The 26,961-nt window shown below is 46.5% G+C and overlaps 1 protein-coding gene across 2 annotated transcripts in view; it reads left to right on the top strand.

Annotated features, from left to right (window-relative positions):
* The window catches only part of PAN3 (poly(A) specific ribonuclease subunit PAN3), a 1,023,990-nt gene that overhangs the window by 388,048 nt on the left and 608,981 nt on the right, over positions 1-26,961 (top strand). For both annotated transcript variants that reach the window (XM_086935164.1, XM_086935165.1), the window contains exon 10: positions 7,911-7,968. In XM_086935164.1, the coding sequence (XP_086791290.1) occupies positions 7,911-7,968 (58 nt within the window). The remainder of the gene's footprint in view (positions 1-7,910; positions 7,969-26,961) is intronic.

Raw genomic sequence — 26,961 nt, 5'->3', positions numbered from 1 at the left:
CTAATGCTTATGACTTTGATGAGGATACCCCTGGAAGAGAACTAGAGTTACAGGTAAGTAACTAATCCATCTTGATAGGGGCAGTGACTATGTCACCAACTCTTACCCTGGCTACAGGGGATTTGTATAGAACCGCCACCAGCTGAAGAAAAACCTCTTCCACCCCAACTGTCTCAACATAGCACGCAAGAAGGCCCACTCAAGAGTCAGACCTTTCCTGCGTCGAGAAAAACCGCAGCAGCCTTGATCTCAGGCTTGATATGCTGCATCGCCCCAAACACACTCCTGATACTGTAAAACAGATTACGCATCTAGCACAAACCCCGATTGATCCGGCCCAACCAAGAGCAGAACCAGCGGGCAAGCCAGTTAGCTAAGATTTTAGCAAACATTTGGTATCCACATAACGAAGTGACAAAGGCCTGAAGGACGAACATTCATTAAGGGGTTTAGCTTGCTTCAATAAAGTAACTACTAAGGCTTTTCTCATTGGGGGAGGGGCATCTTCCCGTCCTCCAGGAGCACTCCCAACACGCATTGCATTAAGTGGAGAAAGTACCTCACTAGAATACAACGGCCTCATTTGGCATTCCCTGTGTTAATCAAACACTGTATCTGAATGTGTTCTAAATATTCTTGGATTGTTGCCACATCAGCTACCGCTCTAGAGTGATACAGATCGAAGTAGTACTGGCTGAACCGGTCAGCTATTCCAGCTGATATCCCTCAGTACTTCACCCCCGCAGCACGCAACTCAGTCACACTGCCCGACTCCCGCCTCCGCCTGTCCTGCAGCAGGGCCGCCAGCGCAGCACTCGGCCTCTCTTCCTTCCCCTATGTTTTAGCAACTGCGTATTTCGCCATGTGCTTCACCTCGCTGGGAGCAGTTTTGTGATAATCCTTCAATGCATTTTTCAAATCTTCCGTGGCCTGGGTATCTACGCCTGCCAGGACAGCTCGCTCCAGATCGGCCAATCGATCCTCAGGAGTAACCAAATGTCTCCTGATAGAGCGAAGGACCCCAGAGTGCTGAGACATGGCTATGCCCCTAATAAAAACTTTAAATAGTCTCCCATACAGTGAGAAAAACTGACGAACAGAGACAATATTCATTAAAAAAAAACTCTCTATGGCCTCTGCCAGCTCAGATTTAAAAACACTGTATAGCAGGGAACATGGTGGGAACCGCCATGCAAAGGGAGCAGTCCTCTTCTGTGGGCTCTCAATGTCCAACATTATTGGAGAATGGTTGTAAAATGAGCGGGGGAGAATCGAGCAAGTGCGTATCTGAGGTGTGAGAAGTTGGCCCGATATGCAGCGTTCGCTATTCTAGCGACCACTATGTATCGTTCCAAACGACCCTTATGGTGATTGGTTGTAAGTCAACCTTAGACCAGCTATCCTAGTAGCGTGGATACGAGCAGTCTTCGGGCTAAACTCTAGAGGGCGTGTTAAGCCAGCTGTAATACCATCACATACCCCTTGAACACCAAGTGAAAGGACACCACACAAGTGTTATGAAAATAAACAGTATATTTATTAGAATCACAACAGCCCTGTACTCTTTATGAGGACAGGGTACTATGCACAGACCAAAAAGCTCTTAGAAAATACTTCAAGTGCACAATTAAAACAAGTGCCCGAGGGCACAGAAAGTTTAGTGGTCTCGGGCGGACCCGATAAGGCAAGTCGGAAGCGAGGGACTCGGGACCCTAGAGTAAGGAGGCTATGCAGGCACCGAAATGCCGAAGTTACCTAGCCACGAGGGCTGCGGCTGCACAAGTCTTACAGGCGTCGGGGGTCTTCGCTGACGAGCCAGGAGCCGGAAGAAAAGGAGTTGCTGGCCGGCGACCAGTGATGAATAGTTCGTAGAGATCCAAGCCTGGATCAGTGATCGTTGATACCTGAAAGCAGAGGGGACCAAGTTCGTACTACTAGCCAGTAGTCAGAGGGTACCAGGAAGGCACCGGATGGCCGTCACCTCGACTAGGTGAGTGGGCGACGCTAGGCTCTGCAGTCTCACGGACCCGGAGGCGTTGTCGGCGACCAGGATGGAGGTGCGAGCTGTCCCACGAAGGTTGATGCTGTCGGCGTCGCTGGGCCCAGGATTGGGGCAACAAGCCTTGGCAGATTTCAGGGCCACGTGGTGGGCCTAAAATGGCGTCTTGAGTGGACCAGGAGGGTCCGGGGTGCTCCTCTTGGAAAAGGGAGCAAGGGCCGGTCTGGAGCAACCAGACCAGCAGCGTTGGTTGTCGGATGTCGTCAAAGAAGGGCACAAGCCAGCGGCTAGTGACCAGACAACGTGCTGAGCAGCGAGCAGAAGGGCCCCACGCAGATCGTGGAGATGCTGGGAGACTGTACTTCGGTGCTGGAGCTACTCGGAGTCGGGGCTTCTCGGACCCCAGAGCACTCACCAGAGAATTGCTTCGATGGTCGTGCTGATTAAGAAAGCGTGCAGGTTTTGATGATGGCCGGTCCCTCGAGGTCTCGTCACACCCACAGATCACAGCTGAGCTGACGACGTGGGTAGAGGTCAGAGGTGCCAGGGAAGCCGGTTCTCGTCGAGCTGGGTCGTCGGATCCTTGAGGAAGGACTTGCAGCAAACCGCAGAGTTCTTAGATGGTGCCTGCTGATGCAGGGTGACTACTCTTTAGCCACAAGGGAGAAATCTTGAGAAGAGTCTCGAAGTCCTTTCGTAGAAAGTATTCTTGATTCAAAGATGATCTAATTTGGAAGGGTCCCTGCTCCGGCCTTTATCCTAAAGAAAGGGGTGGGTACATGACTAGGTCCTGCCCTAAGGGTGGGACCAGGAAGGGGGGTAGTTACACCCTTCTCCCCCTGCTGGACTTTCCCCAGGTCAGGGGCTGCGCGCCCCTGGAACTGGTTCTAGCCGGCAGATGCGTAGTGAGCACCGGGGTGCCACTCCGCAGTCACCTTCCTGCAAAGCCCTACCTACCCAGAATACACAAACCCTGTCTGGGACGGTGCTAACACCGCCCTTGACAGGAAACCCTTTGTCCAAGCTCTCCTCGCTGGAAGGACTCCCAGCAGCAGGAGGTCAGACTCGTGTCTGTGGTGGCAGCGTCCTTTTTGTGGAGCTGAGGCTTCAGTTAACTTTAACCGGGGTTCACAGTTACGTACATGTCGTGTCCCTCTAGAAGGGCGGAATGCTAACCTCGTCGCCAGAATTGGTGAGGGGGCAGCATCCCGATTCGTATGACACCTTACTCGACATGTCTTGATAACGCGATACCGAAGTTACCGATATGATACGCGTTATCATGGAACAGCCATTGGATCTTGGTTCCGCAAGCTGCAACCGGGCTCGGCTCGTGCCAGAGCCGAATTCACACGGTTCCATGCACTCTGCCTTCAGGATTGTCAAGGCCTGCCATAGGAGTGACTGAGAGGAACTCGGGTGTCCATTTTAAGGTTAGGTATAGGGATACTACACCTACAGCAACGGGCGAGTATGCCACGTGGCCCCAGCTGTCGTGCAGCCAGTTGTGTCAGATTTAGATGGCCATCCAGGGGTGGCATAATACATGCTTCAGCCCCTGGTAGGCCCTGGGTACACCGGTGCCCTGAGTTACAGGGTCTGACAGGGTGGCCCAGTTCCAATTGGGTAATGCACCTAAGGTACACATATCAATTTAGCGAGAGAACAGCTAGGCTGTGGGTCTGATTGGCAGGCCCACAGCCCGAGAAAGTCGTAAACCAGTGAAACAAAAGCAAAAAGTCCGGGTGATCATAGGATTGCAGACCCTACTCTCCTACATGAGGGAGCAAGGATCTAGAGATAAACGAATAATTGATTCTAGTATGGAGGTCATGCGGGGCTGAGTAATGGGTGAAGCCCTCCACCGCCGAAGAGTGCATCTGCCAGACACCCAACAAGTCTGATTGAGTAGCAGCATCGCACACGGCCCCTGGAATGGTCTAATCCCCTCCCCATAGTTTTGGCAGAGTGATCTCCCCATTCATGCGCCTAAGCAGATGATTGTAAAATTGTGGATTGTCATAGTTAGTTCTGTAAATGTTTACTATGTGCAAGTCTACACCTCGCCCCTGACACTTAAATATATCATACCTGCCCTCATGGTCCACCTAGAGCGCCTCTAGTGTAATCCCTGATCTAGGATTAACCCAGGTGAGCACCCCCCTGCCATTTACAGTGAACCCTGGCGCATGAAAGAGACCGTGTAAACGTGTGAGCATTTTACTATCCCTGGGCAGATGTGTCTCCTGCAGCAGAGAGATATCAATCTTATGTCCTGTAATACTAGCAACCACTTTACGCAGTTTTCTAAAATCATTAAGGACCCCTGATATTCCATGTTAAAAAGCTAACTCTGTTATCCTGGCCCTGCGCCATTCCGAGCTACAATTACTAGGTCTGCGCCATCTATATCAGCCATGTGTCTCCAACTCTCTCCCGGGCAGTAATGCATTGTTCGATAAGCACGTAGGTACCATATGCACACTGCAATAACAAAAATGACTATGTTCCCAAACCCGCCCCTACACACGCTATGCAAACCCCAACTTGGCATACTCGATGCCCCCCCACCCCCCCTCCCCCTCCCCAACCATATCAAAAATACTCCAACAAAGATTATAGCATCGAAATGAAGAAAATTCTGGCATATTGCCATACAGTGGGTAACACGCAGGGGTGGATGTTATCGGCTAAGCGCTTAGATTCCCACAAACTCAGAAATAAGAAGTAGCCAGTCACCTGTTAGCCATCTTTAGGGCCTCCTAACTAGGACGAAGCAAGTCAGCAGAGAATAATGGTGTGCATGTCACAATATATGTCTCAAACACTGCTGTCCTCAACATTGAACAAACTCGTAGAAGCAACCTCCCAGACTCCAGGCATTTACCGACCACCTCTAGTGCGCCTCGATCGACAAACCCTTTACAACATACCTATTAGAATAAGTGAAAGAGGACCAAATTACAGTGATCTCAATCTTGCTCCAATAAGTCGCCGCCAGTCGTGCCGGCCAGCTCCCCCATATCTTGTTTCCGCCCATCAGAATTCTGTAGAGACTTAGGGTCCATGAATATCCTTGATTTGCCATTCATGATAACCCTTAGTATGGCCGGGTACAGCATTTCATAGCCCAGGGCTACGCTCCTGCAGCCGACGTTTCAAAAGTGCAAACTTCTGCCTTGCCTCCTGCACCTTCATGGTAAAGTCAAGGAAGAGCAAAGAGCCCTTGAATTGGAGGTCCCATAACTCCCTGGCTCGCTTCAATGGTCTTGGGCCGAGGGAGAGATGGGCGCACTCGACAACAAACATGGCCGAGAATGTGTTGCAACCATTAAGTTGCATTAAGAGTTGCACCTCCATATTCCCCATGGCTGTAGATTCAGGAATTCCCGTAATGCGGATATGACAGCACCTCGATCTAGGCTCAAATCCTCTGCCTTGTCCTGCAGGGCACATAAGAGCTTCCCCATCTGTTTCTGGGCTTTATCTGTCTCCATCTGGGCATCCTCTACTTCGGACACCCGCCTCTCCGCCATATCCAGGCACTCAGCATGCTTATCAATGTGCTCAGACATGCGGTCCCTCCGATAGGCCAGGGAGTAAATGTTACCATCGATAGTGGACAAGCTTTTCTGCATGGCCATCAAAATTTGACAAATGTGCCCTTCAGATTCCTCAGCAGTGTCCTTCTGCCCCACAAGAGCCATGTCGGCTCTTCCCTCCTTATGCCTCGATTAACGCTGCTCGAACTGCAGCTTAGGGTGGGTTATATCCACCTTGCCCATGCTCTCAAGGGGTCCAGGCCACACCGCAGATACCATAAGCTCCCCCGCCGTGCAACGAACATCACACTTAGGCTTTTGACCCCAAATCAGTCCACCACGCACACCAGCACATACCCCAGGGCAAAGCGAGGATCCACTATGAAGTCCTAGTCGGCAGGCAGTGGCACAGCAGAAGATCGATCAATAACACAAAATATGAGGTGGGGGAGGGGGCAACCCTCAGGCCGCTAGGAGAGCACAGCAGTTTATTGCAGGCATGTATGGGCATCCCCCAGGCAATCTCCAAGTATCAGGGCGCTAGCAATTCACGCCGCTCAATAGTGCAGTCCGAATGTGACCTTTATCTGCTCACCGGTGCATAATGGCCGCACTCACCGGCCCCTGGCTGCTGCACAAGGCCTCACTGTGTGATCCGCTGCCTAGTCCTGGGCGCAAGTTCTCCAGAGACCTCACTAGTGCCCCCGCAAGAGAGGTAGATGATACCGCTAGGCCCTCTCAGGCAGTGCCCCACAGTCGTCTCTTTGGGAGCGCTCGACAACGCTCATTTCCAGGTCCAGGCCATGTCACTACTCCCGGGCCGCCAGCCTGTTTCGTGCCCGGCCCCTGGGGTATTAGACTCCGTTCACTCCGCTGTCTGCCGGTAGGGGCAGGAACACACTCCTTAACCCATTGTGCGTAGGGTCAAGGCCCCGAGACTCGGGGCTGCTGCCATATGTACCACCACCCAGCCACTAATGGCAGGCCGAACCGTAGGTCCCAGCCAGACCTCTCGCAGCCGCGCTCCAGCACCATCACCAGTAGTCCGGTCAGCTGTGATAGGCGCACCAACGGGCAGCGCCTTCTGAGTTCTCTGTAGAACTCCAAGACCACATTTGTATGGTTAGTAGCGCTATTCAAAAACCATAATAATTAACGTACCAATATATATTCCTGGAGACCTTGAGTATTGTGTGCTTTTCCATAAGTGTTTAAGGGATATCATTGTTCTCCCCTTTCTTGAGTTGAAGAAATGGGGGTTACTACTTTTTTTTAAATTGTGACCGGGTATCTATTGCTGTGAAATAAAAGCGGCTTACCCAGTTTTAGTCACAAACTCTTAGACCGTGTTCCTTGAGGTCTCAAGGTGTATACTGCGGGAGGCTCCATCTTCTCCACAAACACCCATTCTTTCAGGGTAGTTCATTAAGATTTGAGGCACCATGGCTACAGCCCTCTGAGGTGCCCGAGAGCCCATTCCACCAGGGCCAAGTCCACTAACACTATATTGGCACAATGAGAGACCATTCCTGATATCTTCTAGGGTGCAATGTGGGTACGTTCAGGGAGCACTACTGCCTTGATCTGTCAGGATAACTTAATTGGCTCGGTCCTGCTGGATAGATTTGGCCTGAATCTACTCCCCAGACCATCCACCTTTGGGAGATATTGCTTTGGTTTCTATTCTGAAGGTGAGAAACCTGTGTCCAGAAGTACCCCTCAGAAGAACGTCATTTACCTTCTGTATCGCTCTTTCTGATGGATACTGTAAGCACAGATTCCTCCCTCCACCTCTCCTGGTCTATGGGTTGGCCTTTTTAACATCTAAAAGTCATCAAGTTTTAAATTAACACACTACACTGCTTGAATGAGCGTGCTAAAATGGAAAGAGACAAGAAACTATATATTAAGGGTGGTGCTTATATGCCACTCCGCTCTGTCACATAGGTTGGTATGGAGCTGATGTAGAGTCACACAACGCCTCCTGCCGACATTCGGGGGAACTGCTGTTAAAGTCCGTTGGAACCACTCTGGCATCCTGGGGTATATTTCAAAGGTGAAAAATCTGTTGCTAGATACTGTATCACCCGAAAGAGCAATACCTGAAGGTAAGTAGCTTGCTATTCCTATATCTGCTTCCTGCCTTAACTTCACGATTCGTTAGCAACCAATTTTTCATTTTTTATGGTTCATGATATGTCGGCAACAAATGCATTAAATGACTGACGTTAAGTAAAGACAGCATGCAACCATGTATTAGGTTGGGCAGTATTGTCATCTGATGGGTACGTCATGTTTTTGAAAGCAGGATTGTAAACACGTGGGTTTGTGTACCTGGAATAAATTAATTATAAATGTCTGTTTTCTAGGAACTGATCAACAGGCACCTAATAACAATGGCACAGATTGATCAAGCAGATATGCCAGGTAACTTTACAAGAAAAGGACCTTATGTGTACTCTCGCCAGGATAGCTAGCAGTAAAATAGCCATGTTTGCTTGTATATTTAGCAGCTTGTGCACAACTGTGTAAACATGTCTTCGGGTAGATCAAGGCATCCTGTCAAATGTGACTTTTACTGTTGAACACTTTATAATGTAGTACTTAGTAAACAATGTTAATGTGTTTAGTGCCTTCTCGAAGTCATTTGTTACTTTATGTATTGCTACGATGGTGCATCTCAGGAAACTGCTATAATAAACGCCCGGAACACACATGCACAGTATATTCCTTGTATCTCTGTAATGAATCTCAGGCTGTTTTCCAAGACAAATGTAACCCTGATGTGTTGATGGAGCTTGTACAGTGAAATATTTAGGGGCAGTGGTGCGTCATGTTGTAATAGCTCCCCTTGCCACTCATGCAAGTGGCATTAGCAGAAGTGAGTTGGATGACATACGTTTTGAGCCAGCTTGCCTAAGTAGATGCCTTTGCGGGGTGTTTTATTGTGTAGAAAAGCCAAAGTCATGTTGAAAGAGAAAAGTACTTTTACCCATTCTTGTAGTCTGCAGCGATCTTTGGTTTTGTAGCTGCGCCTTACAGGACAACCTTTCAGGACGATTGGTAGCAAAATTGGATATTGGATTAAACAAACCATTTGGGTCTTGTAGAGAAAGGAATTGTGCCCACTAACCGTTCATGGTACAAGGGTAAATATGGAGCCCATAGATAAATAGCCATTGTGCATGACAAGTTTCTTTTAATTCACTATTAACAAATGTTAGTAGATTTTCACCTACAAAATGATAGTTGTAACTTTACTGGATATGCTATAATCCAGATTTATTAAAATCCTCAACTTTGAATGGGGAAAACCCCACCAGAACATGTCTTTGATCACTGATAAACCTCCCTGCTGGATTTATTATTGTTCACTGTATCAGCTTCTCATGGATACTTCTAATCGCAGATCTCTCCTCTTATGCATATTCACCAGGCAACAAACTGGATTCAGAAACTTTAAAGCAGTAATCCTGCAAACTGGCAGGTGGTATTGTGCAACTTTGTTCCAACATTGTGCTGCTCTGACATGACGGGCATAGCCACATATAAGTGCACCAGTTTAAGCTGACGTTAGTTCTTCCTTTACATGCTTTCAGTGATGGACCCAGAGCTACTACTTAACCCCCTCACCCCGGTCATAGAATACAGTGTTTAAGTTGTGTAGGGACTATTGTAAACAGATATCTGTCGGACCCTTATGAAGTATGCCTATGGTGCTTGCTGTCGGAATGTGATTCCAGGACCTGTGATGACTGCATCTAGATGAATCTGACGGGCATATGAGTCAGTGAGGTAAGGCTGTATGTCGCCAAACATTGTCAGACTCCACTCTGTGACCGGTTGAAGTAGAAAGGATAGTTGTGTCTCTCCTAAAATCGTTCCTTTGGTATTCATTGTCACAATTGAAGTCTTCTGGTAAGTGTAGAAATAAGGTTAAAAATCTAAGTGCAAATAAACCCCTTGCTACAACTCTCGAACTCAAGAAAATATGCAAGGTCGTCAGTGTTCCACCCAGTCTGGCTCCTGCTCTCCATCTGAGCAAATCCAGAGTCTAGTCCCAATGCACCCTTGATTTCCAAGTCTGCCTATGACATCACAGCAATTGGAGGCCTCTATGGAGTCCATTCTGTGCAATTTTCATCCTTTAACATTTCGCTTTGGCATGCCTCTGGGTCTGAAGGACCCTTAGGGGCCTTCTGTCGGACTTCTGCTGGCGGGTCAACTACCTGTGCTGTCCTTGATCCTTGAACCAACCTCGGGTCAAACACTGGTTACGGCACCACATGCTGCACTAGTTACTCGTACATTGACACAGTGCAGATACCAGAGGAGGATTCATAACCTACTGTGCTCTCCAACTCCGAGCAGAATCCATCATAACCTCAAGTGAGGCCATACCCTGATCCCACCAGTGTACAGCCAGTTGGCAACCCTTTGATTGTATTACTTTGTCTCTACCATGTGGTAGGGCCCAGATTTTGCACAATCTTTTAGGCGCTGACTCAGATAGTGACAATTTCGATAAGGGGGTTGGTTTTGTCCCCAGTATGGTGAGAAAAATTTGTATCCGCTGTAAGAAAGTGCCCTCTTTTTGCATGGTTGCCCCCATTTTTTGCTGAACTGCTGTTGTGCTTTGACTGAGTGTGTCCAGGGTTTCTGCCAAACAGGTAACCAGGGCCTATGGCCCTTCCCTAAAAGGCATTGCAAACCAAACCCAGTTGCCACTCTTTGTTAACAGATCAGTCTCTTGTGAATGGTACTACAGGTACCGTGGCCAGGGAAAGCCTCTAAGGGTTGAAGCACTTATTGTGCCACCCTTGGAGGCCCTGTAGAGAGAGAGAGAGAGCGAGAGAGAGAGAGAGAGAGAGAGAGAGAGAGAGAGAGAGAGACACACATGCACGCACCCCCCCCCCCCCTTTTTACAGGCAGCGTGCTTTGGTGCTAAACAAAGTGAAGAGTCGATATGGCACACATCCCTGTGGGCAATGCCTACAGCTAGGGCTCCCGGTTTTATGGCATTTATTTTTTGTCCATTTCCGTCTGTATTTATCCATATTTATTTTTTTGGCATTTTTTCTGTATTTATCCACATTTATTTTTGCCACACGCAAAAGGCGCCACTACAGCTAGTATTTTTCCGCATTTATTTAAATTGACAATGCACACCAGTGCCCGGTTGTTATTGGTGAACACAATACATTCATCTGAAAACTTTGCCATTGTAGTACAAGCACGTGCATTTCACGAGACTTTGCAGACATTGAGGCTCTTTCTGGTTTGTTAATGAAATGAAGACCACTGAAACTAGGATATTTTGCCTTTCATGTTTGAACTACCCTTGTGGAAAAAGGGAGGAGAATTGCTGATGACGGAAACTCCATGGCTGGGAGACAAATGTCAATAACTCATATTAGCCTGGAAAATATTTCGTTCTGGGTGCTTTGCTTTTTTTACCCTGTGTTGCAGGTAATACTGGCTTCCCCAACTCACTGTTTGTCTGCCCGAATCTAAGCACACAGCACACAAAGCGTTTTGTGGGTTATTCTGTTTGATTTCGCTCAAAAGACCGGGGAGACGCAGAGTGATTGTCAGATTATTAGAACTCACTGATTAATGCACATTTTGAGGAACTTACAGATAAAAGGCCTTATATACTAACCCTATGCACGTGCCGACAGAAGCACCCACAATATCTCATAGGGGAACCTCAACAGGAACTGAAATATTTTGCAAGCAGGCGGCCTAAGTAACATAACGTCTATTTGTGAAGCGCACCTTTACCTAAGGGCATCTTGACACCAAGTAGCAGATGTTTATTGTTACCCAACAGTCCTTGTTTTATCGACCTCAGAAGGATGAAAGACTGAGTGGGGAAACCCAGATTTGGACCTGTAACCACGAGAACAATAACATGCCTCTACAGTGGACACATTAGACCACTAAGCCACCAGACCTAACAAGTACGATTGAAAAACCTACTTTATGCCCGATGGTCACCTAGCCACTTCTAGTGGATTTTGGTGAAGCTCGCAGAGTGCAAGGAATGGATGGCCTTCACAGTGTGCACAATAAAACTAAAGAAAAGCATGCACACGAAAATATGCATCAGCTCCGTAAGCTCCATAAGTTTTAAAAAGACAAAAATCAGATTAAAGGCAATGGTTTTGGAAGTGATGTTAAACTACCAGTGAGGGGGGTTCATACAACGTTGTTGGATTGAATGCTCAAGTTTCCTCTATCCATTGCAAGTTGCTCCCCGCTCACACCCAGTTATTCAACAGAGGTGTACTCTATGGTGTCGTGCAAACTGATGCACCCCAGCTTGGCCGGCCTTCAGCTTGGGCGAGCTGGGCCCAGGCCCCGGACGCCAATATTCTGAGGGGCGCATGGTGCTTTGTGGATTAAGGTCATGCTAACAGCGCCACTTCCGTCGTCTTGCTCCAGCCTTGTCAGTGTCACTAAGAGCTTGTTTCTGTCTCATTTGCCAGTAAGTGGTTTTAATCCTACACAATCGTACTGTGGACAATGTTTTTAACACGGCATTAACCCCTTGCCCTCCCTCACCGTCTCACCCCTGCTGACACACATCAACAAAACTATCCTCAGCATAAGGCAACTAATGAGCTAAGCAATTGGTGCTCTGGGTGCGCTAAGGGAGGTCTGGGGATGTTTGTGTTCAGGGAGCAGTCCCTGCTCAGCCAAGGAGTGACCTGTGACCGCCCAAGGGACCCACTGCCGCCTCTTATGTTTTTTTTAGCATCGTCTACGGGGCGGAGGCCTTGGGTGTATATCCCATGCTGAGCTGCTCCTGAGTCAACTGCTGGAGTCAGTGACAAAGAAAGTCTGTTTTCAAAAGGTCGCCTTACAAACACCCCCTCTAGAATTGACAGTTCATTGTTCTCACTTTTGATTGGGAAAAGGCCCCTATTTTGTTGGATTTCGATATAATGAAGGTGTGGAGGGGTAAATGGTAACTGGTGCAAGCCTCTCTGTACTAATGCACGGCCATTCAGGTTCCACCTGCATTGGTATCAATTTTCATGTCATTTTAACAGTTCCAAGTATTACTTCAGATTTTTTTCATTTATATGTTTTGGTACAATTATATGTTTTGGTACAATGGTGCAAAAGTTAAGCTGTCAATTAATTTCCCAATTTTCTTAATGGACATTAAAATAAGAACACCAGTCCTGACTGTAAAATAGAGTACTGGCCATAACTCTACGTGGTGCATTATTTGGCAGCAAAAAATGCATCCTTGGAGTCACACTTGTAATAGGCTTTTCAAAAGTTTGTTCCGCCCAACTGATGCACATTTGTCATTGTTTGGGTTGTTCTTTTGGAACCATGCCCAATCCTGGTACCCTCACTTCGCGTACATATTCTGCCGTCAACTCCGACCGCCTGTAAACTGTACAGGTGCCCTGAAACTGGGCGATGGCACACTTTGATATCTGGTCTTCACACTGTAAACAACGCGTTATACAGCCGGGAGGCACGCAATGTCTCGGGCACAAGCGTGAAAAATTTCGCACCTCAGCTGCCCCTCACTTCAGTCTCACGAGCTGTCAACACATCAGCTCAACCCGAAGAGCAAACACACTGAGTGATGACAGCACAGGCTTCTCTTCTTTTGTTTCCATCTTGTTTTGTTGTTTTGTGCACTTGGAAAGCCAAGGTTGTCCAGTGTGGCGTTCACGCCCCACAGGGACCTACTTAACCCCTTTGCTGCAGATTGGCTCAGGGGCTCGGCCGTCCTTGAAAGACCCTGGGCCAATAGGTCTACATGAGGGCGCTAAAAGACCCTGATTAAAAGGGATTTAAATGAATTTCGGTGTGCAAAGGAAACTGCATGCAGCGGTAGCGCAGCAACATTTGCTAGTGTTTTGCCGTTTCTATATATAAATACAGACAAAGGAAATATAGATTTCAATGTGTATTTATATGTAAATATCCGTAAAAACGGAAAACCGGGAGCCCTACCTACAACCCACTGCCTGGTATAGGTCAGCCACCCCTCTAGCTGGTTGCACTATACCAGTGGTGATGGTACAGGTGCATGAGCCCTGTACCCCTACAGTGTCTAAGTCCATTCTTAGACATTGTAAGTGCAGTAATGACATTAGGAGTATATAGTGCTGGGAGTTTGTCATGACTAGCTCCACAGTACCATAGTAGCTTTATTGAAAACTGGGAAGTTTGGTCAGCACATTATGATGCCAGTGTGGAATTTAACGAAAGATGCACACAGAGGGCATCTTAGAAATGCCCCCAGAAAAACGACTTAACACTAGTTTCCAGGCTGAGTGGCCGTTCACCAGCTGCCACCACCAGACATGTTTCTGGACCCCTGGGTCGAAGAGCCTGCTGCTCTCGGGCGTCTGAAACAATGCACATCCTTCAATGAGGAGCCAAGCCTCCTCCCAAAGGATGGGCAGGGTCCAAGAAGGGGAAGCTTCAAAAGCTTTGACACCTTTGTGAGCTTCCCCAGGCCCTTTACTGCTTCCAGAAACTGGACCCTGCTGGTTCTGACCCCCCCCCTTTGGGGTTGAGAATCAACAGAAAAACCAAGTGAGGAAGGTAGGTATGCCCACCTTTGCCAACCCCGCCCCTCAGGTGGGGGAAGTGAGGTGAAGCACAACTCTGTCTCAGCCATCTTGCAGATGGGGGTGACACAGCCAACCAGAGTGAAGCCTTCCCACTGGAGGGTGGCACACTAGGGGGCATACCCACCCCAAGGAAGGTACCCATTGGTCCCAATCTTTTCCTACCTGTAACACCCCTAAATGTAGTAGTTGAGGGCAACCCCGAACCTTGCCTCCTTAGACAAGAAAAAACCAAGAAGAACAGAAGGACTGAACAGCCATGCTAAAGCTAAGAAGAGGAGGACGCCCACTTACTTGGCCCCAGCCCTACCAGCCTGTTCCCAGCTCGAACCTATAGAAGTGAAACTCTGGTGTGTCCTGCATCCACCAACCTCAAGAACCCAGAGGACATGCCCTGCCTTCCACAGAAAAGACTTTGTCTCCTGTGAACACCGGATTTGTTCACCCACAGACTCTGGCTAAGGCCAAATCTGTGAGTCTGCACCACTCTGCACCCGATTACCACAGGCCGAGTTCGAGTGGCCCAACACCACAAGGAGGTCTCCCAAGCGAGTCCAAGCAACGGTGTCCCAGCATCCCAACCTACCTCTCCAACCGGTGGCCACCTCCAGAAGATCTTCATTCCTGAGCCTGCAGGCTTTGTTAAAACTGGAGAATCCCCATTGAAACCAACAGGGCACCTGACTCCAAAACAGCACCCTGCACCCAGCCACCCCTGCTTTGCTGCGGGTGTACATTGGGTGCGAACTCTGTTCCCCCTTTGTCCTGAGCCTACCAGCCGGAGCTCTGCTCCCACAACATAGTGGCCTGCTTGTAAGCAGCCACTAACTGGAGGTCCCCTATCCCACTTTGGTAACATTGGGCCTCAGCACTCTGCACATGGCCGACCTAGTGCCGCCGAGGGACTTTTGTGAGTACATCCTTGACCTTAAGGGAACCCTTGTACTAACCCCAGAAACTCAACTCCAAAGACTGTGTACTTATCTGGTAACCAATTACTTCATTTCCCTCTATAGGAATACATTGCCTAGTTTTCTCTGAATTTTTTTTAAGTGTGTAGTTGATTTGTATGGAAAACTGAAAAACTACAATTGTCCCAAACTGATTTTACACTGAGCAGAAAAAGTAACTTGAAAGTAACTTGAAAAGTAATCTAAAAAGTAACTGAAAAGTAATCTGTACAGTAGTTTCGATATTTTGACTTACCTGTATTTCAAACAAACTGCATTTGAACCTGCTTTCAATTGTAAACACTGCATAAGATTTTGCAAAGCATTTATTTCACTTACCTGTGCTTGGCTTGGTTCTAGAAATAAAATAACAATATTTTTATACAAACAAAATTGCTGAGTTCAATCTTTGTGTGTGTGACATCATTTGCTGATTAAGTGTGTACAACAAATGCTTAACACTACCCTCTGACAAAGCCTTACTGCTCGCCCGCACTACCACAAATAGAGAGTAAGGTGCTATCTACTTTTACCTCTGCCTACCTTTGGGGTTCCACTGAAGTCTGTGCACACTATACCTCATTTTGGTATGGTATATACAGATACTAAATTCACTAGGGAGCCAGAAGGTATTTATATAGACCAGGTCAACCCCCCACTCACTGGAACAAAACACAATGGAGACCTGACCTAAAAACTAGAACCAATACACGTGGACCGGATATCGGTCAATAGCTGCCACAATTTTGTGTGCTGCTAAGGCAGTGAATCCTTCACTGTATATCTCTATAGATCCCTGTTCTATGTAAAAAATGTTGTTCCCAGGTTGTGCAACCTTGTGTGAACTATCTAGAATACTATTGATGCAAGTGAATACCAATAGTGCAAAAATTGTCAGCAGCGCGGGCCCTGGGGGAATGCGAATGTTTCTATGACGTCCCTCAAACTTTTGTTTTACAGTGCACAGAGCTAGCACTGACAAAAAACGTCTTTGCATACCAGGATCAACTCTACCTGCAGGTGTCAGGCACTTCGATGGGGGCAACGTTTGCCCCCAGTCTTGCCTGTATCTTTGTGGGGCAATTTGAAACCCACTTTGTCTACAACAATATGAACCCCTTCCAGGCCAACATTGGCCTCTGGAAGAGGTTCATAGATGATATCCTTTGCATTTGGAGAGGTCCCGAAGATGACCTGTTGAAATTTCTTAACTGGCTCAATAACCTGGATCCATGTCTTAAATTTACATGGACTTACAGCAAAACACGCCGGTATATCTGGATTTGGATATCTATATACAAGACACTAAAATCAGGACGACTGTCCACCAGAAGCCAGCGGACAAAAATTCTCTGTTGCATTACAACTCTTTCCACCCCGTGCTCTCAGTGACAACTTGCAGGTGGGACAGTTCCTGCGTTACCCGCAGGAACTGATCCCAGGCAGAAAAATTTGTGGAACAATCGGATGAGTTGTCTGCTAAACTGGAACAGCGGGCATACCCTCCTAGGGTGATCAAACAGGCCAGAAAGAGAGCACTTAACACCCCTAGATCAGCCCTTCTTGAAAGAAATAAACGTGATACCAATAAATGCATTCCTGTAGTCACCACCTAAGACCCCCTGCCGACTAAAATTGGGGGATTATTAGGAAGCATTGGCACATTCTGAATACTGCAGACATCAAAATGCCACCACCTAGATTTGCTTTCAAGCGTTCTTGTAACCTTCGTGACAAATTGGTACACATGCGCCCTATCATTACGAGCAGAGATACAGGTCTACCTAAGGGACACTACCCGTGTGGGGGATGTTCGGTGTGTGAACTTACCTAACCATTCAAACATGTGACATTAAATAATGGAAAGATTTGGCATTTAAACAATCTTACAATTGTAATACAACTAATGTCATATATAGACTCACATGCCCATGCCAACTGCACTATATAGGTCTCACCCCACGCAAGGTGAAAATTAGAATGCAGGAACACCTCAGTACCTTGAAAGCAAGGAAATTGACAACCAAATTGGTCCAACACTTTGTACAACAGAATCATCATTACAAGAGTTTCAAGTGGACCCTATTGGAAAAGGTGACTGGGGATAAATTCAACATGGAAGTCAGATTGGCCAACAAGGAAGCACGTTGGATCTACCAGGAGGGCAAAGACAACCGGGGCCTTAATGACTCCATTGAGTGGAATCGGATTGGCTAGTAACTTTTACCTATTTAAGGGCAGCCAATAATTCGTATCTGTTCCTGGTCCCCCTCAGGCCGGCACCATCATACATCAGGCAGTGATAACATGCATACTAATGTGCGAGGTGCACTAGGTTGCAGCATGTATGGACGCCGATGGTAGTGTCAGCCTGGAAAATACCAGAGTAATTACAGTTCGAGGCATGTGGGCTGCTGAATTCATATCTGTGCATAGATCGCCGCCTAGTGTTGGGTCCGGATGATTGCACATTGTTGTCCTGAAAGAGTCTTTGAAGTATCACAAGATAGGTGGCTCCTCCCTTGGACTACAGTGCGCATGGGCATCCTCTCCATCCTTAGATTGTTTTTTTCCGCCATTGGTTTCGGATGCATTTTCCCGTACTCCAAGTTCGGAATCGAAATAAACTTATCTAAAAGGCCAAAAGGCCTTCGGATTCGCAGGACAAATATATAGGTCCAACGACCGTTTGTAAAATTGTGCCCATAAGGCCTTTTAGGGCGACAAGCCTAATGTGAAAACACACTCCTAAGATCTTAATGGGATTACAATGAAAACGCCGGACAAGGTTAAAACTAAGCTCATATCTGAGCCCTTTCCCGCAGGCTAACAACAGTAGCAGGGGAGAGATCCGCAATAGTGACACAAAAGAGAAAGGATGTCACCGGTATGCTCAGAATGAGCATCCAAGCGGTAACTATGGGGGGGGGGGGGGAGTGGTTGAGTGACTAATGGCTCATTATCTTAACTGTTCCATAGGAGACTTGCCAGTGTGTTTTTAACTGTGTAGTCTGTATTTTTTATTGTTTCCCAGGAATACACACAATTGTGAAAAAAAACCAGAGTGGTGGTACTGACCCATGCCCTGAAGAAATTGCCTTTAAATCAACAGGCAATGAAACATGTTGGCCCTCTATGATATAAGGCAGCAGAGTGTCCTTTTAATGTGAGCATACGCACAGCACAGAATAAAGTTGGCTAGCTAGTCTTGGTTGTAGCTCGTTTTTAAGAAACATAAAGAGGATCTTCTTTATAGGGTCAGTTTTTTAGTGTTCGAAGTATCACTATAGTAAACGCAACTAGTACATTCACTACTGTTTTACTGCACATGTGCACTTCACCATCACCATTACATATTGTTTGTTCTTATTTTACTTTATGGTATGGATGTGCTGATGATGAGAACCTGAGTCCACTGGTGAGTACCAACCAGTTAGCCTCCCATGGTGTTGTTTCCGTGAGGCACTCCATACCTCTTCTCACATTTTTTTGCACTATTGGTTTTCCCTTGCATTAATAGTATTCCAGATAGTTCACACAGGGTTGCACAACCTTGGGAACAACATTTTTTGCATAGAACAGGGACCTATAGAGATATACAGTGTAGGATTCACTGCCTTAGCAGCACACAAAATTGTGGCAGCTATTGACCGATATCAGGTCCACGTGTATTGGTTCCAGTTTTTAAGCCAGGTCTCCATTGTGTTTTGTTTATGGTATATACAGAGCCAGCTTCCTACATCACCACAAAAAATACCGGTGGCCTGGATACCTCTCTAGACACTGGCCTTCGCTGCTTTTATGCAGAGGGCGGCAGAAGTGCTAGATCTACAGCTCCCTACTATGGAGGTAAAGAAAGGTTCTCCTGCCTGGTCAAGCACCTTCAGAACCTCTACTGCCATTAAATAAAAGCCTCAAGAATATCCTTTTGCGCACCTGGGTGAAAACATGTTCAGGACTGCCAGTTAATTGGTAGTTACTTAGCATCATTGACCAGCACAAGGTGATTTTGACTTCCTTACTTGACATCCCACACCAGAGAGTTTGATAAAGCAGGTGCCCACCAGTAAGGTTAACCAGTCGTCCCCTACCATGATGACTGGCTGTTGAATACCCAGGCAGTCATCCACCATCGTGTGTGTAAATAAAACACCCAGGCAAAAAACACAATCCCAACTAGCGCACAACAAATAGTTCAAATCGACATAAAAACTAATAGACAACTGTTTTAGCACTTAAAGTACATTTTAATTCCATAGACAAAATATATGATAAAAAAATCGTTAATACCATTTGATAAAAAACTTTTTGGCATTATAGCATATGCATTCCTTCATCCAGTAACAATGTACATTTAAAATAATAGATGGTTTCCTGTCTATGCGCTTCGACAACTAGCCGTGTCTTCCTCAGGACTGTACCATCATATGCTGTTTACATTAATCTTTCGAGGGAGTTTCCTCTTCTTTTAGAAATCTCCTGTCTTTTAAACCATGTATTTTCAACTGCTGCGATACGTATTGATAGGTGGTTATCTGTTAAATCTGATCTTTTTAATTAGGTAATTATCCTTCTCCTCGTTATTAATATTGTTGCAAGACAAAGTTGCGAGTTCTCCAGAAGGTTGATGCCCTATATTAAAAAACGATTAGAGAGAATCACACCACCGGTTTTCAAATCTGCATGTGTTAGCTGCGGCGTTCCAAGGCCCTGAAAGCATAGGGTGCCCGAAATTAATCGATGCTGCGAGTTCTCCAGAAGGTTGATGGCATATATTAAAAAACGATTAGAGAGAATCACACCACCGCTTTTAAAATCTGCATGTGTTAAATGCGGCGTTCCAAGGCCCTGTTCACGGGCCTTTTTTAATATAGGGCATCAAACTTCTGGAGAACTCGCAACTTTGTCTTGCAACAATATTAATAACGAGGAGAAGGATAATTACCTAATTAAAAAGATCAGATTTAACAGATAACCACCTATCAATACGTATCGCAGCAGTTGAAAATACATTCTTTAAAAGACAGGAGATTTCTAAAAGAAGAGGAAACTCCCTCGAAAGATTAATGTAAACAGCATATGATGGTACAGTCCTGAGGAAGACACGGCTAGTTGTCGAAACGCGTAGACAGGAAAGCATCCATTATTTTAAATGTACATTGTTACTGGATGAAGGAATGCATATGCTATAATGCCAAAATGTTTTTTATCAAATGTTATTAACGATTTTTTTTATCATATTTTGTCTATGGAATTAAAATGTACTTTAAGTGCTAAAACAGTTGTCTATTAGTTTTTATGTCGATTTGAACTATTTGTTGTGTGCTAGTTGGTATTGTGTTTTTTGCCTGGGTGTTTTATTTACACACACTGTTTACCCGGACCCAGGAATTGAATTCGAATCAGGGGGTCCTTGTTCTTTCACATATAGTCATCCACCATCTCCATAAGTTAATGGCAAACTTCCTAACATCATTGGGGATCACTAGCAACATGCTGAAGACACATTTGACTCCTTTGTACATACTTCTGTTCATCTGAGACATTCTGTACACAGTATGGTTTCATGCATTCCCTCTGAGTGGAGAGTCCAAGACATTCTGGCTATGTTCCAGATGTTTCAACCTCTGTCCTGGATCTCAGTGGAGATGAGTCTGAGGCTCCTGGGATTGCCTTTTTGCCAACTATTTTTATTTGGATTTTAAACATTGAAAAAGTCAGCATGTTACAGGACATAAACATTTTTCATATATCACATATCAACATGTGAATATGGAATGCAATGCCCAATACTGCTAGTGCACCTGTGAGGCGGTTATGTACACGTACACAAGTCAATCAGATACATTCTTACTGGGACTGCCCTCTCTGTTGCCTCCTATACGTGCTGTTTAAGTCTGGGAATCATGGCAGAGACTATTCATAGTCCGAATCCTGTTGCATGGGCCTTTCACCACACACAGAGTCAAGTTCGTAAAACTCTTTCCATTGCCCCCATACTTTCTCAAATTCTCGAACATTCTCTGCTAGTATAACCACTTTCTCAGCTCCCATAACACAACTATCCCCGTCAGCCACTTTATCTTTGTTGGCAGGCCACCATTGTTGTCCAGTGTCCCTTTTTGCTACCACTAGGTCTAACAAGCAGAACACCAACTTTTTACAGGGAAGGTCTATGTCCCCCAGGACCACCCAGCAGTACAAATTAGGGTAGCGCACAATTGTGTTTCCTATGATGTTGTTCATATCAATTAGGAACACACACCAGCTGTTCTGGATTCTGAGGCAGTTCACAGTGTATGCTAGTAGGAGCCTTTAGCTGTATTACATCCCAGGCACATTTGCATTTGGGCTCGTCCCACTTGAAATATCTTGGTCTGTCTAGGTATGCTTTCCTGAGGATTTTAAATAGAATTAAGTGGAACCTTTCTCTGATGGCCACTTCATGGAAATGCATCAGAGCACTCAATCCACAGCTGCATCTTTTTTCTAGCGCTGTCTAAGGGTTTTTATGAGTGTCTGGAATGTTGTCTATTAATATTTTGTATATGGAGGACACAACCCCTTTCCTGATAGGGCTTTGTAATACATGACATTTGAGTGGAGCACAGTCTGGCAGATCTTCCCAGTCGATGGCCTCTGCAAGCAAGGCTTCTTTGAATTGATTATATTTGTAATGCCTGTCGGAGAGCCCATATTCCTCTTGTAGCTTTTCAAAGGATTTAACAATTCCCCCAACCCCAAACCCATGTCGCCTATCCTGAAGACACCAAGCGAATCCTAGTGGATGTAGCCCTCTAGCTTATGCACCTCTTTCAATGTGGTTCCCTACCATAAGGGTGTCTCCAGTGTAATCTTGTCCTTCCATCCTATATGGGTTGCTGCTTTTGTCTGAGCAGTGAGGTTCTTTTGCCTTGGTCCACCATATATATGTTTCCCGCCAGACGTGATCATGCCGCGTTTGTGCGTCACCGACTGTGGGCATTATTCGTCATTTACTGCCTGCAACTGGGATGCCCAATAAGGGGTCCTTGCATGCGGAAAAGCTACCCCCCGTTATAAACAGATTGGCAAAGGATTTTTAAAGGTACCCATGGACAGCCCCATCCCAGAGTAGCAGTTTAATTTCTCTCTCCATTTTTGAAAAGATGGTCTCAGAAATCGGTAAGGGTGTATTCTGCATTAAGTAGAGAGGTTTTGGAGGCATTGTCATTTTAAAATAGTTGCACTGCCTAGGAGAGTTAGTGGTAATTTGTGTCCTCTGGCAATGTCTGCCTGCATTTCCGTCAATAACTCCTCCAGGTTCCTCTCTAGCAACTTTTTGAGCACAATGTTCTGTATTCAAAGATATTTAAGCCATACAGATTCCACTCTGAAAGGAATAGAGATTGTGTCATCTTGGGCCCAAACACTAATTCTGTATAATACTGATTTACCTTAGTATACTTTCTTTCCAGTATACTTTCCAAAATGCTGCTGGGATTGTTGGCCTCCTGCATCCTGCTCGTGAAGCATGCTAGATGGAATAGGTGGACTCTGTAGTGGGACGTGAAGTCCCAGTGGACACTGTATCTCTGGATTCTGTCACATTGTATCTCGATTTCAGAGCAGACTGCAAAAGAACTGCAGTCACCACAATTCTTCAGTGGCATGCCCCTCTCCCTATCCCACCCAGATAGATAGTGGTGACTGATGCATTCTTCAGGATGAATAGGCCATCTGTAAGAGGTGTAGATCAGATGCCTCTGATCTCTGGTGAAAGCTTGACTTCACATCAATTTATTGGAGTTGTTGGCAATTGGCTTGGCGTTGAAGGCCTGCCTGCCTTACCATCAGAGGAAGGAAGATGTAAGTGCTTACCGACAACACCGCTGCCATGTAGTACTACAACAAGCCGAGATGAGTGGGGTCTTGGGTCCTGTGCCTGGAAGCTCTACGCCTCTAGAAGTGGCTGGTCCTCCAAGCAGTTGATCTGGAGGGTAACCTCCTGGCAGTATCGGTAAATGCTTGGGCGGATGAACTCAGCTGCTGACGTTTAGCTGACCACGAATGATAGTTACATCAAGCAGGGAGTCTTCCATCAGTAGGGAGAATGCTGGCTCAATCATTTTGATATAGGTTTTGATGGTGGGTGCCAAGCCCCTATTTTGATTCTTTTAGTTTTTTGAAAATTCAATTTAGGTATAGTTTGGGTGCTCCTTAGGTGGCGTCTTTAGACCATGCTTATATGAAAACAGTTTATGCTGTGCTTCCATGAATTGCTAAAGCAGTGAATATCGCGATAGCCAGTTTGTTCTTTTTTGACACTGGCGATCGTACACAACCGCGAGCTAAACCTAGAATGTAATCGAAGACCGCAAACTACTCACGTATATAAAAAGTAAGTACCCCGCCCTGCCTAGCAGTGTTGCCACGCATGTTTCAGAGTACTTGAAAAGACGTACCTTTGATATACTCATTATTACGTTTTCTTTCCAGTTCATATAACGGCATAGAAATCGACTCGATAAGACGTGAGTGTATGCAGCGCTTTCTTTTTTCTCTTTCACCAAAACACAAACCACTAACACGATTAGCACTATTTATTTGGGGACACGCACCAATGTTAGCTATAACCAAAGCATAAACGTTTGAAATGCAATGCTGTTTGTTTGATATATGATTGAATACATAGAAGCTATATCCTTCATATTTATGTTTTTGTAGATAAGCTCCCGGAAGAAGGGCATAGTAGCCCAAAATGCATCGGAGCTGGTTAAAATATGAATGTTTTGAATGCGAAGTATACAACTGAAAAGAAAAACATGGAATTAAACTAATTCCAAAGAAAAAACATTTAATGAAATAAAATAAGAATCTTTTTAAACAAACAATTTGAGGAGTCTTCTTTTGAGGAACCAAAGGAGTGTCCTAAATAGGGATGCTTCCAATTCATGGAAGCACAGCATAAACTAGGCTCAATCATTTTGCCATTGCAAAGAACATGGAATGTCAGTAGTTTTGCATTTTGGGAGTTTCTAAGAAGACTTTATCTTAGAGATTCACCCTGCCTATAGTGGAGCTGGGGCTCCAATATCCTGTCCCAAATATGCTTCTCTTGCCATGAGTTCTGAAGATCTAGAACAACCGGTCACAAGTAATTAGAGTGGCACTGGCTTAGGCCAGGAGATTGTGGTACCTGGAAATCTTGGACATCAGAATCGGTCAATCAAGCTGCTGCGTTGGGTGGATATTTTGATGCAACAAGAGGGCAGGGTCCTCTATCCGAGACTTCGCAATTAACATGCCCATGTTAGGAGATTATGTGATGACGTGAGCTCATTCGACTTTTCTCCTGATGATGATGATGATGTCTTCTTGGCTGTGGGTTGTCCTTCTACAAAATCAGTCTATTCCTTTTGTTGGTCAAATTTGTGGCTTGGTGCTGCACCTGCCAAATAGACCCACTGCAAGTCAAATTGTCTGAAGTTTTGCTGTTTGTTTTGTCCCTGACACAGCAAGGCTTGGTTTAAACGCTATTTGTGAGCTCTTTCTGTTTTTGTTTTTGCTTTTTCCGGTCAGCTTTCTGTATTTAAATTACCTGTTGTGATACGTTTTCTGAAAGGTTTGTAACATATATATTTCCATCAAGACCCTATGGGATGCCACAATGGGACTTGAATTTACAGCTCACTTTTTTGATGTGCACCGATTCTGAGCTGCTACATAGTTGTTCCTTCAGACTTTTGATGCTAAAAACAGTCTCTCTCATTCACTAGCCGTAGGAAAATGCTACAGGCTCTTTAAACCCTCCTTGCAGAACATTCTTGGCAGGTAAGTTGATGTTTAGGACCAGAGCTTCCTTTCTACCTAAAGTCGTCACTCCGTTTCATGTTGGGCAGGTTATTAACCATCTGAACTTCATTGTTCCACTTCATCTCCCTAAGTTGGAAGTGGGGCTCCATCTTTTGAACTCTGAAGAGAGCACTACATGGTTTTATATGGATAGCACCAAGGAACATCAGGTAGACGATAAACTCTTTGTGGTGTTCTCCAAGGCAAAGAAGAGTAAGGTAGTGCAAAAACGGACCAGCTCCTGAAGGATTGTTTTTTGCATTAAGATCTGGTACACATTGTAGGAGAGTAGGGTCTGCAATCCCATGATCACCCAGATTTTTTGCTTTTGTTTCACTGGTTTACGACTTTCTCTGGCTGTGGGTCTGCCAATCAGACCCACAGCCTGGCTGTTCTCTTTCTAAATTACGACATGTACCCTAGGTGCATTTACCAATTGGTACTGGGCCACCTTATCAGACCCCGTAACGCAGGGCATAGGTGTACCCAGGGCCGCCAGGGGCTGCAGCATGTATTATGCCACCCCTGGCTGGCCTCCTAAATTTGACACAACTGGCTGCATGACAGCTGGGGCAAAGCCGTGTAACCACCCTTTGCTTTAGGTATAGTAGCCCTATATCTAACCGTACAATGGACGCACGAGTTCCTATCAGTCACTCCTATGGCAGGCCTTGACAATCCTGAAGGCAGAGTGCGTGGGCTCGTGTGAACTAGGTTCTGGCCCGAGCCGAGCCCGGTTGCAGCTTGCGGAACAAAGACCCAATGGCTGTTCCATGATAACGCGTACCACATCGGTAACTTCGGTGTCGCGTTATCAAGACATGTCGAGTAAGGTGTCATACGAATCGGGATGCGGCCCCCTCACCAATTCTGGCGGCGAGGTTAGCATTCCGCCCTTCTAGAGGGATACGACCTGTACGTAACTGTGAACCCCGGTTAAAGTTAACTAAACAGCTCCACAAAATGGATGCTGCCACCACAGACACGAGTCTGACCTCCTGCTGCTGGGAGTCCTTCCAGCGAGGAGCGCTTGAACAAAGGGTTTCCTGTCAAGGGCGGTGTTCGCACCGTCCCAGACAGGGTTTGTGTATTCTGGGTAGGTAGGGCTTTTGCGAGAAGGTGACTGCGGAGTGGCACCCCGGTGCTCACTACGCATCTGCCGGTCAGAACCAGTTCCAGGGGCGCCAGCCCTGGCCTGGGGAAAGTCCGGAAGAGGAGAGGGGTGTAACTACCCCCCTTCCTGGTCCCACCCTTAGGGCAGGACCTAGTCATGTACCCACCCCTTTCTTTAGGATAAAGGCCGGAGCGGGGACCCTTCCAAATTAGATCATCTTTGAATCAAGAACTACTTTCTACGAAAGGACATTCGAGACTCTTCTCAAGATTTCTCCCTTGTGACTAAGGAGTAGTCACCCTGCATCAGCGGGCACCATCTAAGAACTCTGCGGTTTGCTGCAAGTCCTTCCTCAAGGAATCCGACGGCCCAGCTCGACGAGAACCGGCTTCCCTGGCACCTCTGACCTCTACCCACGTCATCAGCTCAGCTGTGATCTGTGGGTGCGACGAGACCTCGAGGGACCGGCCATCATCAAAACCTGCACGCTCTTAACCAGCACGACCATCGAAGTAATTCCCTGGTGAGTGCTCTGGGGTCCGAGAAGCCCCGACCCTGAGCCGCTCCAGCACCGAAGTGCAGTCTCCCAGCATCTCCACGATCTGCGTGGGGCCCTTCTGCTCGCTGCTCAACACGTTGTCCGGTCACTAGCCGCTGGCTTGTGCCCTCCTGTGACGACATCCGACAACCAACGCTGCTGGTCTGGTTGCTCCAGACTGGCCTTTGCTTCTATCTTTGAGAGAAGCACCCCGGACCCTCCTGGTCCCCTCAAGACGCCATTTTAGGCCCACCACGTGGCCCTGAAATCTGCCAAGGCTTGTTGCCCCAATCCTGGGCCCAGCGACGCCGACAGCATCATCCTTCGTGGGACAGTTCGCACCTCCATCCGGGTCGCCGACAACGCCTCCTGGTC

This window comes from Lissotriton vulgaris, chromosome 8 (genome assembly GCF_964263255.1).
Source record: "Lissotriton vulgaris chromosome 8, aLisVul1.2, whole genome shotgun sequence".
NCBI lineage: Eukaryota > Metazoa > Chordata > Amphibia > Caudata > Salamandridae > Lissotriton > Lissotriton vulgaris.
The sequence above is the reverse complement of the archived record's forward strand: the minus strand, read 5'-3'. Positions and strand labels throughout refer to the sequence as shown.